The sequence below is a fragment of the Antedon bifida genome, chromosome 5, assembly GCF_963402885.1.
Source record: "Antedon bifida chromosome 5, ecAntBifi1.1, whole genome shotgun sequence".
Lineage (NCBI taxonomy): Eukaryota > Metazoa > Echinodermata > Crinoidea > Comatulida > Antedonidae > Antedon > Antedon bifida.
The window spans coordinates 25,644,594-25,662,261 of NC_136230.1; the positions used below are offsets into that span (position 1 = coordinate 25,644,594).

The 17,668-nt window shown below is 33.1% G+C and overlaps 1 protein-coding gene across 1 annotated transcript in view; it reads left to right on the top strand.

The window, feature by feature from the left end:
- Positions 1-17,668, top strand: part of LOC144843146 (guanylate cyclase soluble subunit beta-2-like) — a 40,932-nt gene that overhangs the window by 15,507 nt on the left and 7,757 nt on the right. The window contains exons 3-6 of the mRNA XM_078699869.1: positions 2,019-2,113; positions 6,503-6,763; positions 7,107-7,312; positions 14,278-14,716. Of these exons, the coding sequence (XP_078555995.1) occupies positions 2,019-2,113; positions 6,503-6,763; positions 7,107-7,312; positions 14,278-14,716 (1,001 nt within the window). The remainder of the gene's footprint in view (positions 1-2,018; positions 2,114-6,502; positions 6,764-7,106; positions 7,313-14,277; positions 14,717-17,668) is intronic.

Here is a 17,668-nt window from a genome sequence, read left to right on the forward strand (position 1 = left end):
TGTACCTTATTTTTTATTTTTTTTTTTTTTTATTATACTTAATTGTGACGATATCGATCGACCCGTCAACTGATACCTGGTAACAGTTCAAGTTCATGTGAAATATATTGATAAGACATGGTATGGACTGTGCGTCTAACATTATTATTATCAAATCAGTAATATGATTGCCCAAGAGAGTGCAAAACGATCATTAATTTACCATCAAATTATCTCCGTCGCTATCACCACTACCATATCTTTGTCGCTATCATCACTACCATATCTCCGTCGCTATCACCAATACCATATCTTCGTCGCTATCACCACTACCATATCTTCGTCGCTATCACCACTACCATATCTTCGTCGCTATCACCAATACCATATCTTCATCGCTATCACCAATACCATATCTTTGTCGCTATCATTAATACCATATCTTCGCCGCTATCACAACTACCATATCTCCGTCGCTATCACCACTACCATATCTCCGTCGCTATCACCACTACCATATCTCCGTCGCTATCACCAATACCATATCTTCGTCGCTATCACCACTACCATATCTCCGTTGCGATCACCACTACCATATCTTTGTCGTTATCACCTATACCATATCTTCGTCGCTATCACCAATACCATACCTTCGTCGCTACCACCAATACCATATCTTCGTCGCTTTCACCACTACTATATCTTCATCGCTATACAATACCATCTCTTCGTCGCTATAACCAATACCATATCTTCGTCGCTATCACCAATACCATATCTTCGTCGCTATCATCACTACCATATCTTCGTCGCTATCACCAATACCATATCTTCGTCGCTATCACCACTACCATATCTTCGTCGCTATCACCAATACCATATCTTCATCGCTATCACCAATACCATATCTTTGTCGCTATCATTAATACCATATCTTCGCCGCTATCACAACTACCATATCTCCGTCGCTATCACCACTACCATATCTCCGTCGCTATCACCACTACCATATCTCCGTCGCTATCACCAATACCATATCTTCGTCGCTATCACCACTACCATATCTCCGTTGCGATCACCACTACCATATCTTTGTCGTTATCACCTATACCATATCTTCGTCGCTATCACCAATACCATACCTTCGTCGCTACCACCAATACCATATCTTCGTCGCTTTCACCACTACTATATCTTCATCGCTATACAATACCATCTCTTCGTCGCTATAACCAATACCATATCTTCGTCGCTATCACCAATACCATATCTTCGTCGCTATCATCACTACCATATCTTCGTCGCTATCACCAATACCATATCTTCGTCGCTATCACCACTACCATATCTTCGTCGCTATCACCAATACCATATCTTCATCGCTATCACCAATACCATATCTTCGTCGCTATCACCAATACCATATCTTCGCCGCTATCACAACTACCATATCTCCGTCGCTATCACCACTACCATATCTCCGTCGCTATCACCAATACCATATCTTCGCCGCTATCACAACTACCATATCTCCGTCGCTATCACCACTACCATATCTCCGTCGCTATCACCACTACCATATCTTCGTCGATATCACCAATACCATATCTTCGTCGCTATCATCACTACCATATCTTCGTCGCTATTACCAATACCATATCTTCGTCGCTATCACCACTACCATATCTTCGTCGCTATCACCACTACCATATCTTCGTCGCTATCACCACTACCATATCTTCGACGTTATCACCACTACCATATCTTCGTCGCTATCACCAATACCATATCTTCGTCGCTATCATCACTACCATATCTTCGTCGCTATCACCAATACCATATTTTCGACTATCATTATCTTCGTCGCTATCACCAATACCATATCTTCGTCGCTATCACCACTACCATATCTTCGACTACCATTATCCTCATCGCTACTGTATTATGTTTATTACCGTTTTATTGATGATTTGTTTATATGTTGTAAACATAATTGTCCAATTTTATATCTGAATAGCCGTTTACATTAATTTTTTTAGAGATAAGGCTCAAGTTGATGATGGATATATCAGTCACGGTTGTTATGACGACGATGTCACTCTCCGATTGGTCAGTGCCGCCTGTGAAGTTGCTGGTGAGAACAACATTATTTTCTCTAACCAAGTAGTCAATGTGTATTGAATTAACGTTCTATATCCTTGAAATGTTATTTCTTTCTTTATCAATTACAATTGGCCAATTATACCAATTAAATGTACAATGCATTTCAAATAATTGAGCTTTTTAGAAATCTTGTTTAAAAGGTTTCTATTTAATAATAAACGATATAAATTTAAAACCCGAAGCTATCATTTTACCATTTCTCTTTGATTTCTCGTTCATCTGTCCCGAAAAAAACCCCTGGAAATGGAATATTGCAATGAATTTTGATTTGTCTACACTATCAAACGTTATGTGACAACAAAATGTTATGTGCCTATAATATGGACATAATGTCATATCACTACCACACTTCTTTTGTCAAACTAGTTTGATAGTGTAGACATAACTTTACTGTCAATGAGTAACATAGGCCTATACTTACTTTCACATCGGAGTTTACACCAGCGAGCCAACACCGGCGTTTTGTATGGTGTAAACTCTGGAGTTGTAAAAAGGATATTAGTGTATCTGATTCTAGGACAGGTTTATCATTTTAAAATACAATAATTATGTGGTTTTATTTTATTACCTTAATAGACCTAATTGTTGACAACCGTACACAATAGTATAATTAAGCACACTTAAAAAAACACGGTTTTAGTAATGTTTGCATAAAAATAAAAACAACCATAAAAAATCATTTAAGAAAAAATGAACATAAAATAGTCACGTACGCCATGTGTTGTCAGATAGAAATCATCAGGATATATATACGATATATTTTGCATAAAACGTGCATGCAATAATTTGCCACGTTACACGTAATGTCATTCTTAGAAAATACAGTGTAGGCTACATCGAATATCATTATAGACAAAAGAAACTTAAGAGCCTTTGGAATATTCATCAATAACTATTATAGTTATTATAGTTTGGTTAATGACACTATTATGTGTACGATATATCCTAATGCCCATTCTAACGTGCTTGTAATAGACACAACACCGAATACAAATAATGATACATTCACCAACTTATTCCAAAATTGTTTGAGATATAAACCCACTATCTCCAGATTACTACTCGTCTAGCGTTCATATTCTTAACATGTGTACAATGTTATAGTTTATGAATATTTATGAGTTGAATTTAGGGAATATTTTTCATGAGTTGAAAGACTGGTCAATCAATCAATCTCGGATCACATAAACATTACACGGGATAACATGAAAGGGCATTTAATCTTGGAAAAGTCAAGATATTCATCTCAATATTCCATATTATTAAGAGATTATTGTACGTTTCTGAAATATATATGAGAATGTCATTTGCATTTTACAATAAAGACTTGACAAATCAATCTCCCCCTCCCCTCCTCTCCTCTACATTCTGATTTTTTAAGTAATTTTTTGATTTGTGTTTCCGAGCATGCAAACAATCGCCCCATTCGCAAAAGTATCAACTACCGTAACGTACACAAACGTTAGAAACAATTTTGAAAATTAATTAATTAATTGACAGGGTTCTTAGATTTGAATAATCGTGTTATTAAACCTGTAGAGATGACGTATGTGAAGTAGGATTAAAAGACTGATGCGATTAAAATGCAGATAATTCGATGATCGTAATAGGCCTACGGCAATACTTTTAGAAGCAGTTATTAAAAAAAAGAAAATTATCAACGTTTTTACGGAATGTTAAAATAGTGTATTTTTTCCTTGAACTTTCTGATCTCCAGATTAGGCGTACATTATGTAACTAGTAAAAGATACCCGGTCCAAAGCACCCCTATCTTCCAGAATCTCCCTTCCCCGAGGCCGTTCAAAAACCTTTTCTAGTAAAAGTCATCGTAGTCCAGTAGTTCTCTATGTATGTTCATGTGCAAATCATGGGGATCATGTAAACATTGCATTTGTGGATAGGCCGGTTCAATAGAAAACTTTGTATAACCAACAAACGTAAGAACTCGGTCTTTTAGTGTAGACATACTACTTCCCCTGACACCACGGAATCGCAAGCTCGAATTTGTCGCTGTTTTTTGTGCTTAATAACAGCAAGGCATGTGAGCACTCTATGGAGTAAGATTGAGTAGTTAAATCTGCTTAAAGTCAGACCAGTCGACTATGGCAACCACAGTTAGGTCTTAATATTTTCTAAGCTAATTTAACTCGTTGAAATTACGAAGAAAAGTTGAATACTACAGCACTGCATAGTTACGGATATTTTGTTTTCGTGTGGAGTTCAATCCATTTGCGTAACGTTAATACATGCTCATGTTATTTGGCATTTGATGCAAGAATTCTCCTCTAGTGTTACGAATTCAAATAGGTGTAGGGATAATACAAATGGTAAATGGTCAATGGTAATGGTTTGGCAAATTGTTGCAAATTTGACGTGTGGTTTTTAGTCGCGTGCGACTCTATAGCCCACTATGTCGGTCGGTCGGTAGGTCGGTTGGTCGGTCAGTCGGTAAACACTAACTTAAATTTGCGCACGTGACTGCCGCCATGTATTTGGCCTTTTTTCTTTTTAATTTTTCTTCTTGTTAATAATGTTTTTCTTCTTGCTATATATTGTTACTGGTAATGTTTAATGAAGTAAGCAGTCTGTCTTTTGGAAAATGGCAATTTTTTCCTTCTTAGTTTGTTGTAATAACTAAAGAAAATTGACTGAATGCCACTAAAAGGGGTTATGATAGACATTTACCGTACTGTTCGTTATTGATTATGATACTTCAAATAGAAACGATGTTATCAGAAAAGCCAACACTCCACTACTATTATAACGGTGATTGTGTTCCTTTTCAATCATTATAGATACATATGTTATGCGTATTTGTTAACGTAAGTTAATTTTATCACGTTCGCACAACGCATATCAAGTACCTCATACACGGTTGCTTAGTATTTTAACTAGGAATAAGAACGTATTATATTGGAATATAGCAGTTGATAAGAAACGCACGAATGTCTATAAATAAAACACTCGACGATCGAATGCGCATAATTGATGTACATTTAACATAAACGTATTTTTTCACTTCAACCGTCTGACCGGATTAATTTGATTGAAAACTCTAAAATCTCCAATGACACGTACATATCACTGACGCGCGCATTCGACGATTTGCTATGAGTAATTTACGCGTGTGCGTCTCGTCATGTGACGGTCGAAATTCGCTTATGAATGAAAATCGAGCTAAATTACTATAATTAATATAATTCCTCTAGGCATTTACATTGCTCTTAGAAATTCCGGTTTGCATTTCTGCAGCTTAGCACTAGTAGTACTAGTAGTATTAAGGTTACTAAAAGCGTCTATAATCAATAAAAGTAATTGTATTACCAACAAACCTAAGACAGCATTGTGGAAATAGGAGGAAAAGAGATTTCTCTAAACGAGTTTTATCTTCTGTACAATTAAAGAAAAAAATTTGTTTTATAAACAAATAAACTTACAGGATTAAAACGTCGTACACCAACTGAAATATCATTTTGAGTTTTGTTCCTTTAATTTTAATTCAACATTTATTAGTTTCTATCAATGGTAAAACAATACAATAAAAAAAGAATGATAATTTATAATCAGAAAATACAAAAAATACCATTAATAGAGGATCTTGCAAGAAGAGAATACTTGTCACGCAACATAATGCGAAATCTTTCTAAAGAGATACGAAGATTTTAAAGGGAAAGCACATGTTGTTGAAAATATTTTACTCTATTATCTTTGAAGTGAAAGTCGAGTGGCTTTAATAAACTCCAAATAATCCATAAACATTTTTGTTATTGTGCTTCTCTGGCGACAACAATAAAAAACTGCACACTAGCGGTATTTATAAGCCAAAGCAAAAAGAGAAATTGCATTCCTCGAAGGATATTGTAAAAGACACCAAACAAAATTGGAAATATAATGGTGAATAATGAATTTATATTGGGAAATAAAATCGTGTGCAATTACCAACTTTGACAGCTTCACAACAACATTGATATTCAATTACATCGCGTGTAGTATACATGCCATAACTGCTGAGCGTCTAGTAAAATGCAAACCTTTCTAACACGTATCTATTCTAATTACTGACAAATAAATATAGATTTGAACAGTGGCAACATATAGGAAGAGAAAATGTAAGTTTGGTAATGGTCTCTTCCAGTCTAAATCGTAGGCCTAACCTTGTTGAACTTAACTAAAACACTCCATAATTCCTAATGTTACTGATACCAATAAGATAAATTAATGATGAATCTATCAAAGGTCATTGTTGCTTTTTAATCGTGTTTCTAACATTTTAACTTTTTTTTCATATGTTGACGTCATTGTTTTTTTACGAAAAAAAATTCCTCTATATTAAAAAAGAAATCGTTATTTCTTCTTTTAGGCTTATCGACTGATGCCGTACTGGAAGCGTTTGGAGCACATTTCTTCACATTCTGTCAAATATCTGGTTATGATGAGATGTTGAGAGCGCTCGGTGGCAGCCTGAAGGCATTCTTAGAGAATCTAGACTCACTTCATTCATACCTTAGCATGTCGTATAAAGAAATGGAGGCACCGTCATTTAGATGTGAAAGAGGCGAAAACAACGCTCTGGTGCTGCACTACTACTCTCATAGAAAAGGCCTACATCCAATTGTTGTCGGTAAAAAATACAAGCAAAATATTCTATTTTACGACTAATAAGTAATCATTTGTCCAAAATAATCTGTTCCTTCTTCATCTTTGATCTTATATATTCCATTAAGTAACTTGATATAAATCAAGATTATTTCAATAGAAGATGAAAAAAGTTGACTTTTTTTATTAATTTTCCATTTTGTCGACTTCCTTTATCATTTCCTATACGTATATGAATATTTTCAAACTAAACTGATTCATCATATATTAATCACGATAAGCAACTGAAATGTAAAATGATATTGAAAAATTGAAATAGATATAAACTACCGGTACTCAACTGTCAATTATTACAAATGTTCATTTAGGAATTGTGAAGGCCGTTGCAAAAGAGTTTTTTGACAGCGAAGTTCGAATGAAAGTGCTAAGCCAGACGCACGAAGAGGAGAGAAATGGCAAGAAAGAGCACGTAGAGTTTGCAATATTTCAGCGCAAGGCACGACGTGCTGAACCCGGTCCACCAAAGTTCGTGGCACAGACAAAGAAACACAGTGAAATGCACCTCAACAAAGAGGTAAGAGCCGGATACTTAAATGTCGTCTGCTTAGTATGCGCTGGAAAGATTTATGGCGCTATCAAGCGTAGAGAAAACAGAATAATAATAACATTTTAATTAATGATGTTAAAGAGTCATTCCTTCTTTTGTGCACATTTTACCCGTTAACTGACTCTATTAATTATATTCAGATCTGTGACTAAAACAATATCCTTATCCCAACCTATATTAATACTTAGAGGTAACTGTACTTTATACTTTATCCAAAATGATACCAAATATTGAATTGAGTTGATTACATTTCTACCTGCACTGGTAAAATAATCTGAACATAATATAGACATTTCAATTATTATTTTACTGTGGCTGAAAACAAATACAAAAGCGGAAATGAAAATGAACTATGAAATGTTCAAAGGTAACTCCCTAACTTGTAAATATCAATTTAACTAAGGTTATTCTTCACATGTATATTTTAATAGGTGAATAACTGCATTAGTGAGGTTATTCTTACAAGTAAACGAAAAGTTTTGAAAGAGTAATCTCCTTTATTTTTATTTGATTATTAATTTATGTGACATTATCTAAAATAAAGACAGCTACTTACCATTTATTCTGATCAAATAAAGTAATATATCTAACCATTCATTTACGTAAATCATGATTTGTTAAATTAAAACAAATGTAAATTTACAGTTGTGCGTAAAAAACTGAAGTGATCAAGTCACATCAATAGAAGAATTTACACCCGATACTCGTACGGTACTGCGGGAATCTGCAGTTCCTTGTCTCCTGACTATAACCTTTCTCCCTCTACTATACATTAACCTTAAGGTTTAACATAAAAAGTAAAGACTGAGAAAGCCATTGAAATCAATACTTAGTAAGTATTGATACATATCAATCAATCTTACAAAATAATAATAATTAATACGTATCGATGTTCATCGATCACAATCAAATACAAGAATCAAAGTAACTTTATTTTTCTTCCGTTTAATGCTAAAAGTATTTTCCGATAATTTTTACAGCTCTACAGTACTTACTTACGTCTTGTAGATATATTTTAAGAGTTTGCACTCTTGTAGACTAGGTTATTTCAGTTTTCTTTCCGCGGGTCTGAAGTGTGACTGGTATTACAACAAGTAATTGTTTAACTTGTAAAAATGCGGTATCTAGAAATTAGGTAACTGTTTTGTCTTACTTTTATCTTGTGATGTGAAGTTCAATTAATTGTAGCTGTACATAATAATAATAATTTAACTTTCTTATACAAATCATAATGTGGTTAGAATTTTCTAGTAGTGCCCATCTTTCGTTATAACATGTCTTGTACTTCTATTAACTTATAATTCTTCCGTTTACGATATTTTGATTAACATCTCTACGAACTTTTTACAAATGCAAACGATTAATAAATCCATGGCTGATAGTGAAATGAGTGAATGACTAGAATAATGATTGATTGATTATTTCATCTAATCCTAATCCGATGCAGCCTAGCATTGATTGTGAATTCTCTAGTGACGGATGGGAACATGTCTTGGTAAGTTTGCACCGTAACACTAAGTGGTGCTTCCACCAGTAGGCCTACATTTGCACACTTTAGCACAGGATACATTGTGTATACCGCCGATAAGATAGTAGGCATAGTCCCAAGCACAAGATGTTTGTCCCGCTTCTGTTTTGTCTCACATCAGATTAAATATCGTTTTGTTTCGTTTGGTATACACAAATACAGTTTTCGCACAAAACCACACTTTATCTGACGTCACACTTTTAACTGTTGGCTACTTTGTGACGTAAATAGTGGTATCCGATCAATTTCAGAATAATGTAGTTAAAAACATTATCTCTCTATTATTAATATTCGTTAGTTGTGAGTATGGTTTAGCTACACTTTATGTCTCCTGATATTTCATTCGGGGGACCTCCGACCAGGTGAGATTGAATGTATGCCTAAGCAAAGATCCACTCACAGTACTTATTTGCAAATTTTAATTGTTAATATCTGGTAATATTCGTTAGTTGTGATTATTGTTTTATATTAGATATGTCTATTTTTATTTTACGGGTTTATTGCATTTTTGATGTAGGCTATCAATACTTGATTGTCTTAAATAAAACTTTTACTACTTTTACGTCCTCGTAAACTTCAGGTCATTACCATTATACGATAATTGAAAAAATGCATAAACAGAAGCTTCAATTCTAAATTTGAGCACGATTCTGAACATTTTAAAGTGTATTATGAATTTCCACAGTCCAGGGTACCATGCGAAAGTGCAAGCTCCATTAAAGTTTTCACAGGAACCCGGATCACGATTCTGGATTAGTTTTTCGCTGTTTACCCCTGGCGTAGGTGGCAGATCTCTTATTGCGCCTGTTGTAAATGTTATTGTTATACTATAGTTACCTTCACTTTGTCTACACTTTTGACACATACGTAGAAAACTTAAATTCGTGATGCATTGTTATAAAGTCAGTGTTTCTGCCTTGTCGTTAAGCACTAGTATGTGTGGCGTAATGACCATTGATTGATTGTGGTTTATGATACACTGGATTACTATCCATATAATTTGTTTTTAACCAATTTATCAACTGTAGAAATTGGTTGTAAATGTGTCGTGGTATTTGTTTCAGACCAAGATTTATAACTCACTTTCAAGGGAAGTACAGTTTCACAAACATTAACTAATATTATGTACACTAGATTTTGTCGTGAGCATCTCAAGATATTATTGTATTATAATACTACTTCGATGGGCTTGAAAACATGTGGCACCCGATCAGTGAGGAGTTACAATATACCCCCAGATTCTACGGCCATCACTAGATAGATCCTAACTGACCATCGCAAGTCATCTTGAAACGATTCAAGTTGTACATCTGCACATCAGGGTCATATAAAAATTGTCTTGTGTTTATCCCTTCAGTTTTAATATTGAAATAGGGTCATTAATTTTGTTGACATAGAAAACTCAACAGATTCAAACTGGAGTAAACACAAAATTAGAATTCGGCTTGAAATTAAAAAAAAACCATTTTAATAAATAATAAATAAATATATACAATATTGGAGGTATACCGTATATAGTCCAGTTTACAAGAAAAATAATATTAGAGCATATTCATCATTTACAAATGTATACCAAAATTATAGCAAAATTGTAAAGATTTAAAGTATTACCTATACATAGTGTCTTAAAGATATGTTGTATACAAACCTACGAATAAATATTTGTACGTGTATTTCCCCACAATTCCTTCCTCTTCTACTAATGGCGGGGGGATTAATATGTAGGTCTGATGACGCGTTAATAACGTACGACTGTTCATGTCTTCCAAAACGATAAATGATCGCAGCACAAAATGGTATTAAACAATTACACAATTGTAATACCGCTTTCTACCATCGCCAAAGCACTTACAGGTAAAGAGTTCTAAAGCACCGAAACGGCCTAAATGAGGACAGACGCTCGCTTCAAACAGATTATTGCTCACTAGACAATATACTGAACTCGTGGAAACCATTTCCTTGACATCTATATTTATGCGTTTTTTGGAGGGTAGATATAACCAGGATTTGACATCAAGAAAACAAAAATCCCACTTGGTTTGATTTATCATCTTAATGTAATATATAAACAGTCGTTCACAAAGCAATATTGATTAATTCAAAATGAAAATATGGTGTGCAATGCATAATTATTGATGTATTACTTTAGCCGACTAAAGGTAATTACTTTATAATAAATTAATAATTGAGTTAATTTAAACTAATTATAATAATAGCTTTAAGAACAATAGTGTATAAGTTTAAGTTATTAGGAACAATACAAGCTTATTAAACAAATCTATAGCGTCTAATTTTACTGTATTATTTTATTTTATTTATTTTCAATCTTTCTACATAGCAAAAAAACAAACATAATATAAGTATAACAGGGGAGTAGCGGAAAAGCAAAAGTATAAAACTGTCATCTTGTGATGTGCTTGACCAGCCCCTGTCAACTTGAACGATACAATAAAACCGACATTTAACAAATTTAGAAAAATACATAGAAAAATATGGTATAATAAAATGTTAACAAAAGTGTTATAAAAATGCAATTTCTATCTGAACAATCTGATTGTATAAAAGTTAAAAATTCTGATTGTATAAAAGTTAAAAATTCTGATTGTATAAAAGTTAAAAATTATGAATGTATAAAAGTTAAAAATTCTGATTGTATAAAAGTTAAATTCTGATTGTATAAAAGTTAAAAATTCTGATTGTATAAAAGTTAAAAATTCTGATTGTATAAAAGTTAAAAAGTTAAAAATTCAAAGTAGGTACAATCATGTTAATAAAAATATGAAAAAAATTAAAAATCTATAAAATGTTGCTTTAAACTGTGTTTAAACTTAAAAAACGACTCTTCAATAAGATTGTTTCTGATCGTAGCACCAAGTTCTGAAAACATTTTAGGAAACCGTACTATCCCTGAGTATTTAAAAGCATCAGTACGAGCTCTACCATGATGAAAGGTGAGTATATCTAGGTGTCGATTATTAACTAAGAAAGAATCAACATATTCACTCATAAAATCAGATCGTGGAGAAATTATTATATTGGCAATGAATGTCATGTTTAAGAAATCACGCCTATTCTCTACTGACATTAGACCTAGCTCCTTTCTTCTATCTATATAATGTTGATCTAAATAACCTTTCTTTAAGATCATGCAGGTAGCTCTCCTCTGAACGGATTCTAGCATATTTATATGTTTTTTACGGTACACCCACCACACTGGAGAACAATAATATAAGCATGGCAGCACAAGTGTCTTATAAAGATGGAGAGCTACACTACTAGGGGCATTAGATGTGATTAACCGTATAAGACCAATAAGACGGTTACAATTTGATACTGCATCCTGAACTTGATTGTCCCATGACAAGTTACTTTGTATTGAGCAGCCTAAAATGTTTAATGAATCATTACAATCTAAAAGTGTATCAGAAATGCTGTATATAGGTTTAGGATATCCTCTTCTCCAAGTAAGTCGCATAGATTTGCATTTATTGGGATTCAGTTTGAGGCAATTTTTTTTTGCCCAAGAATCAATAGACGTTAGATCTTTTTGAATATTTGGGTCTGAATCCCTAGTGCTGACATTGCGAAAAATGAACACATCATCAGCGTATTGTATAATACTAGATGTAATGTATAGATGAAGGTCATTAGCATACATGACAAAAAGCAACGGACCCAAAACAGACCCTTGCGGCACGCCTGATTTAACAGGCAACCAGTCTGAAGATTTGCCTTTATATACAACACGCTGTACACGATTTGATAAAAAAGAAGTTATCCAGCTTAACGCAGTGTCATTGATATTGAATGTCAACAATAGCTTGCGGAGAAGAATATCGTGGGATATGGTATCAAACGCACGGCTGAAATCCAAAGTAATAAGGTCAACGGCTGGCGTTTTCGAATCAAGTGCACGTAACCAGTCAGTGGTTGCCGACACCAAGGCTGTGGTACAGGATCGACCAGGAAGAAAGCCGTGTTGATGACTCGCCAACAGGCTGTTACTTTGGCAGTGGTTAAGAATTTGTTGGAAAACAAGTTTTTCCAACATCTTGCACATCACCGACGTAAGAGACACTGGACGATAATTAAGTAAGTTACTTTTGTCACCCTTTTTGAATATAGGAACAACATTTGCACGCTTCCACAAAGTAGGAATTTTACCACATAACAGCGATTGATTAAAAAAGTGTGTGATAGCCGGAATAATTACCGGACAAGCGAGTTTTAGCATCCGAACACTCACACCATCAGGACCAGAAGCTTTATTAGCTGCGAAGTTTTTGATAACAGATTCCACCTGACAACGTGAAACATGAAAACCGGCAAGAGATGGAATGTCCAAAGTTGGTGAAGTGAGGCTCACATAATTAGGGGAGTCACTAAAAAAACTCACAAACAACTTGTTAAACTCGTTGGCAATTTGAGTAGGGTGTCTTATGGTATTGCCATTAACCACAAAGGAGTCAATGAGTTGAGATGACTTTCGCTTGCTTTTTATAAAAGACCAAAATGACTTCCGGTTATCTTTCTTTCTAAACAGATTGGTAATGAAGTCACTGTATGCTTTCTTAGACGCGTTGCGTACTTTATTTCGTATACATTTGTATTTATTCCAAGCCAAAGTACTGCTTAATCTACGAGCTTTTTTAAACAGAGCCCGTTTCTCAAGAATAAGTCTATAAACCACAGGCGATATCCAAGGTTTGGCTTTTTTACGGGAGCGACGAACTGGAATACTATCATTGACACAAGCTAGAAGGAAATCCGAAAACTGATCCCATTATCTATATTTGTATCGTATTTCATTGCAATATTTGTACATGTTTATCTTATAATTTGTTTCTTAGGAACATTCATGTAATACTCTATCCAATTTCAGCAGCGAGCTGTATAGTGTTCCTATTTAAAGCAACACGTTATTATATTACAGTATTCCAGCTTCAATTTTGTTCGATAATAGTTTCTGATTTTTCGATGCATTTAGGATGAACAATGATACTTGATTTTTGTCTATAGTTCAGTTTTTGCATATTTTCTAAAGGTTCATCAATGCGTGAACAAAAATTGTAAACTTGTAAACTCTAATTGTATGTAAAAAAACATAAAAAATTAAGATTAATTAAATCAGACTTTGAATAGGTTATTTTGTAGTTTTAATAAAGTTAATCACTTCCGTAGGGAAAAAACGAAAAAAATAATTATATCATAAAATAATAAATAGTTAAATTCAACCGAAAATCCATTGGCTGGCAGCCAATTTGATCATATTTGTGCTTTATAGTTTTAGTTATTATGTGACATTAAAATGGCATATTAATACATTTTTCATGGGGACAATACATCTTTAAATTGTTGAAGAACAGCTAATCATTTTATAATTCTTTTTTTTTTCATATGGTAGGATGTAGACCAAGTTATGAAAAACATTGAAGCAAATAAAGATGGCGGAAGTCAAAATGGATCGCCAAGTAGAAAAGGTTGGACCGCAATTCGGTCTTTAGTTGCATTAGCCGGTTTACATGGAAACGAATTTACCCCGGCGTATCCTGAAAAACTTTGGATGGATCAGAAAACATTCTGTGATTATTTCCCATATCATTTAGTGTTCGATAAAGACCTGAGAGTTCTTCAAGCTGGCGTCCATATCCAACGTGTACTCCCTAGGCTCAGGGGATTTGAGAACAATCACATGAACGAATTCTTTTCAATGATCCATCCTCAGATAGACTGGAACTTGAATAGTATACAGAAATTTATAAATATGCAGTTTGTTTTGGAGACAAATAGAAAAATGATAACACCTCATTGGGGTGATTCAAAACCGATGCTGCAGTTACGTGGTAAGTATAATAATAGGCTTTTTGTAAAAAAACCCGATTCTCCATCTGTCACTAGATACATCTTAACTACTATTGCAAGTCATTGGGGTAAAGTTGTCCAGCTGCGCAGTATCAAATACATAATATACATTGAATAGAACATTTTAAAATAGTCATAATTTGGCTTATCTACTTTTCATATCTCCCCTTTTTGCTGAAATTAAATTAGTGTACATAACATGCAACCAATGGAACCTGCCTTTTAAAGTTGAAACATTCAATCAGAAGCGAATTCCTTGTATATGCATGCATGCATGCATTTAAATGCATTTAAACATTTATTTAGTAACAAAATAAAAGGAGACACATAATATGACAAAGTAACATTGAAAGAAAGCTTGATCCATATGAAGGAGGACTTGGGCAAGCCTGAAACATAAAATAAAGTGACATACGTATCAAAACCATTACAAAATGTGAAGTAATTCAAAATGGTTAAAAACAGAATTTTATTTATTTATTTATATTCTATTGAAATTGGTGGTATTTTTCCAATTAATTTCACAATATTGTAATTTCAATAAGGAAAACAAAGAGGTCAGTGTGATTTTGTGTCCTATTCGATGTTTTGAAAACTGAAAAACTTTTTTTGCAATCTTATCGGTACGCATGCGTATTGTAAAACAAATTCAGTACACTTTCACATCGTCGGTTTCCAATGTATTATTTTCCAACAGACACAAGACCTAAACATAAACCAATGGCTTTCTTTAATCGATTCTTAATCTTTTTTCTTTCAAACATTCAAGATTTATGACTCATTTTCTGATGCCAGATTATTCTGCTGATATTTATTGCATTGATATATTCAATTCAGTCCTACAAAATGAAACATGTTTGGAAAAAAAAATTACATAAACATTATCACTGTTTGTTCAACTTACTTGAGTAGTATTTTGACTTTGCATCCAGATCGAAAAAAATAAATAACAACATCCATATTAAGGACCGATAATGCAACGGATGATAAAGAATGACGATAAATAGATACATAATTATACATATTTTCCTACAAAAAACATAATAAATTATGTTTTCATCTCAGAATTATAGGATGGATATCTACGTTCTACTTTCTTCAATAATATTTTCACAAATCAAATCAAATGAAGCCATGATGACTGTAGCAAAAAAATCGTGACATCTTCAATAATTAAACAAACTTGAATGTGTTTTTCGTCATGGAAAAACATGTAGGCCTACCAGATAAAAACAGAAAATCGATTTAAAAGAAAAAAAACAAATTAAAGTTGTCAGGTTTAATTAGTGACTTAGATTTGATCTCAAACCTTAGAACCACGACAGCTAGATAAAATGTTTTTCGAAAGCATATGTTTGTTAAATAACCTGTGAATAGATACATAATGTTTTTGCTGAATAGCAAAATTGAATTTTAACTGCATGGAGTAGGCCTAAACTTAATTTTTGTTGTTTTTAATTTAGTTATTCTGCATTTAATTAAGAAGGTAAGCAAATAAATAACAACTTCAGGAGAAACATAACACATTGTTTTCAACAGTACTTTATTTCTTTTCATTGGTAAATGTTGAAAATGGGTATCTTTACGATGGTCATTCTATAAGATCAGCGTGAGATGAACGGCAATGAGACACAAATCCACGATGATGTTTTTCAAATTAACTAACACGGTTCAACGGTAAAGCAATTTTCGTACAGACGTCGATAAACCTGATGTTATTTTTTTATGAATAAGAAAAAAAAAACATTACATCTTTCAGCAAAGTACTGAAATCCCCTGACACAAATTGGTGGCGCCCTATTCCAAACAACATAATTAATGATGTAAGCTGTATATGCGCCGTAAGAGGGTACAGAAGTAAAACGAGCAAAATGTAGTCTGTTTGAGAAAAAAAACAGTATTATTATAAAACATTTGGTAAAAAATACATTGAAAAGGCTCATAATCAATTTGTTTTCATTGTACAAAAGAATTGTTCATTGTCGGCAAATAATCACATTTACTTTTTTCGGCTTCAATAAAAATGTAATAGTTGTTGTTGTTGAATTTTATACCATTTTAATGTCACGTAATAATTATCCACTTTGACCAAAAATTGGATCTAAAGCAATTAATTTTATTTACCTGAAAAAACTGTAATTTAAAGTATAAAATGGTCAAATTGGCTGCCAGCCAATTAATTTAATGCATTTAATCATTTATTATGTTATTTTATAAGTGAAAACAAATTTTTTTCTACGGAGGTACGTGATTAACTTTATTAAAAATATAAATAACCAATTCAAAGTCTGATTTAATTAATCTTAATTTTTCATGTTTTTGGAGGACAATACGTCTTTAACAATTATCTTAACACCATGTAGCAGAATGATTCGACATTTGAAATATTGGGTTTAGCTGGATATCCGACGACAAAATGTCAATTTGAAATTGATGAGTTCAGGAAACAATAGCGAATAATGTTGTTAATGACGTACGTTTGATAACAGTTTCAGCGGAAGAGCCGCATCAATCGTCGGTCTCAGATTGCATTAGAACACCGTATTTAAAAAATCATGCTCATTTTCGACGAACTTTTAAAGAATCACTTTCAACTTGTAATTCCATGCAACATATCATTTTTACTTAATTATAGAAGCTTTGTCCATTAATAGTAATGAAGATGTATGGATAAACACACTGTTTCTGAAAAAAAAAAAAAAATTTCTATGAAAATGTGTATATATGTGTGTATATAATTATGAGGCTTGAAAAAATTATGAATTTAAAAACTAGAGAGATTCCCTTTAAAAGATGACATGTATTTAAAAGATTATGACTATAATTTCAGAATTGTTATGTGAACAACACAAAACAAATATTTTAGACTGGAACATTCTTGTTTAATTTAATCATATAAATAATTTATTTTAATTGTTTTCTTAAAATACTCA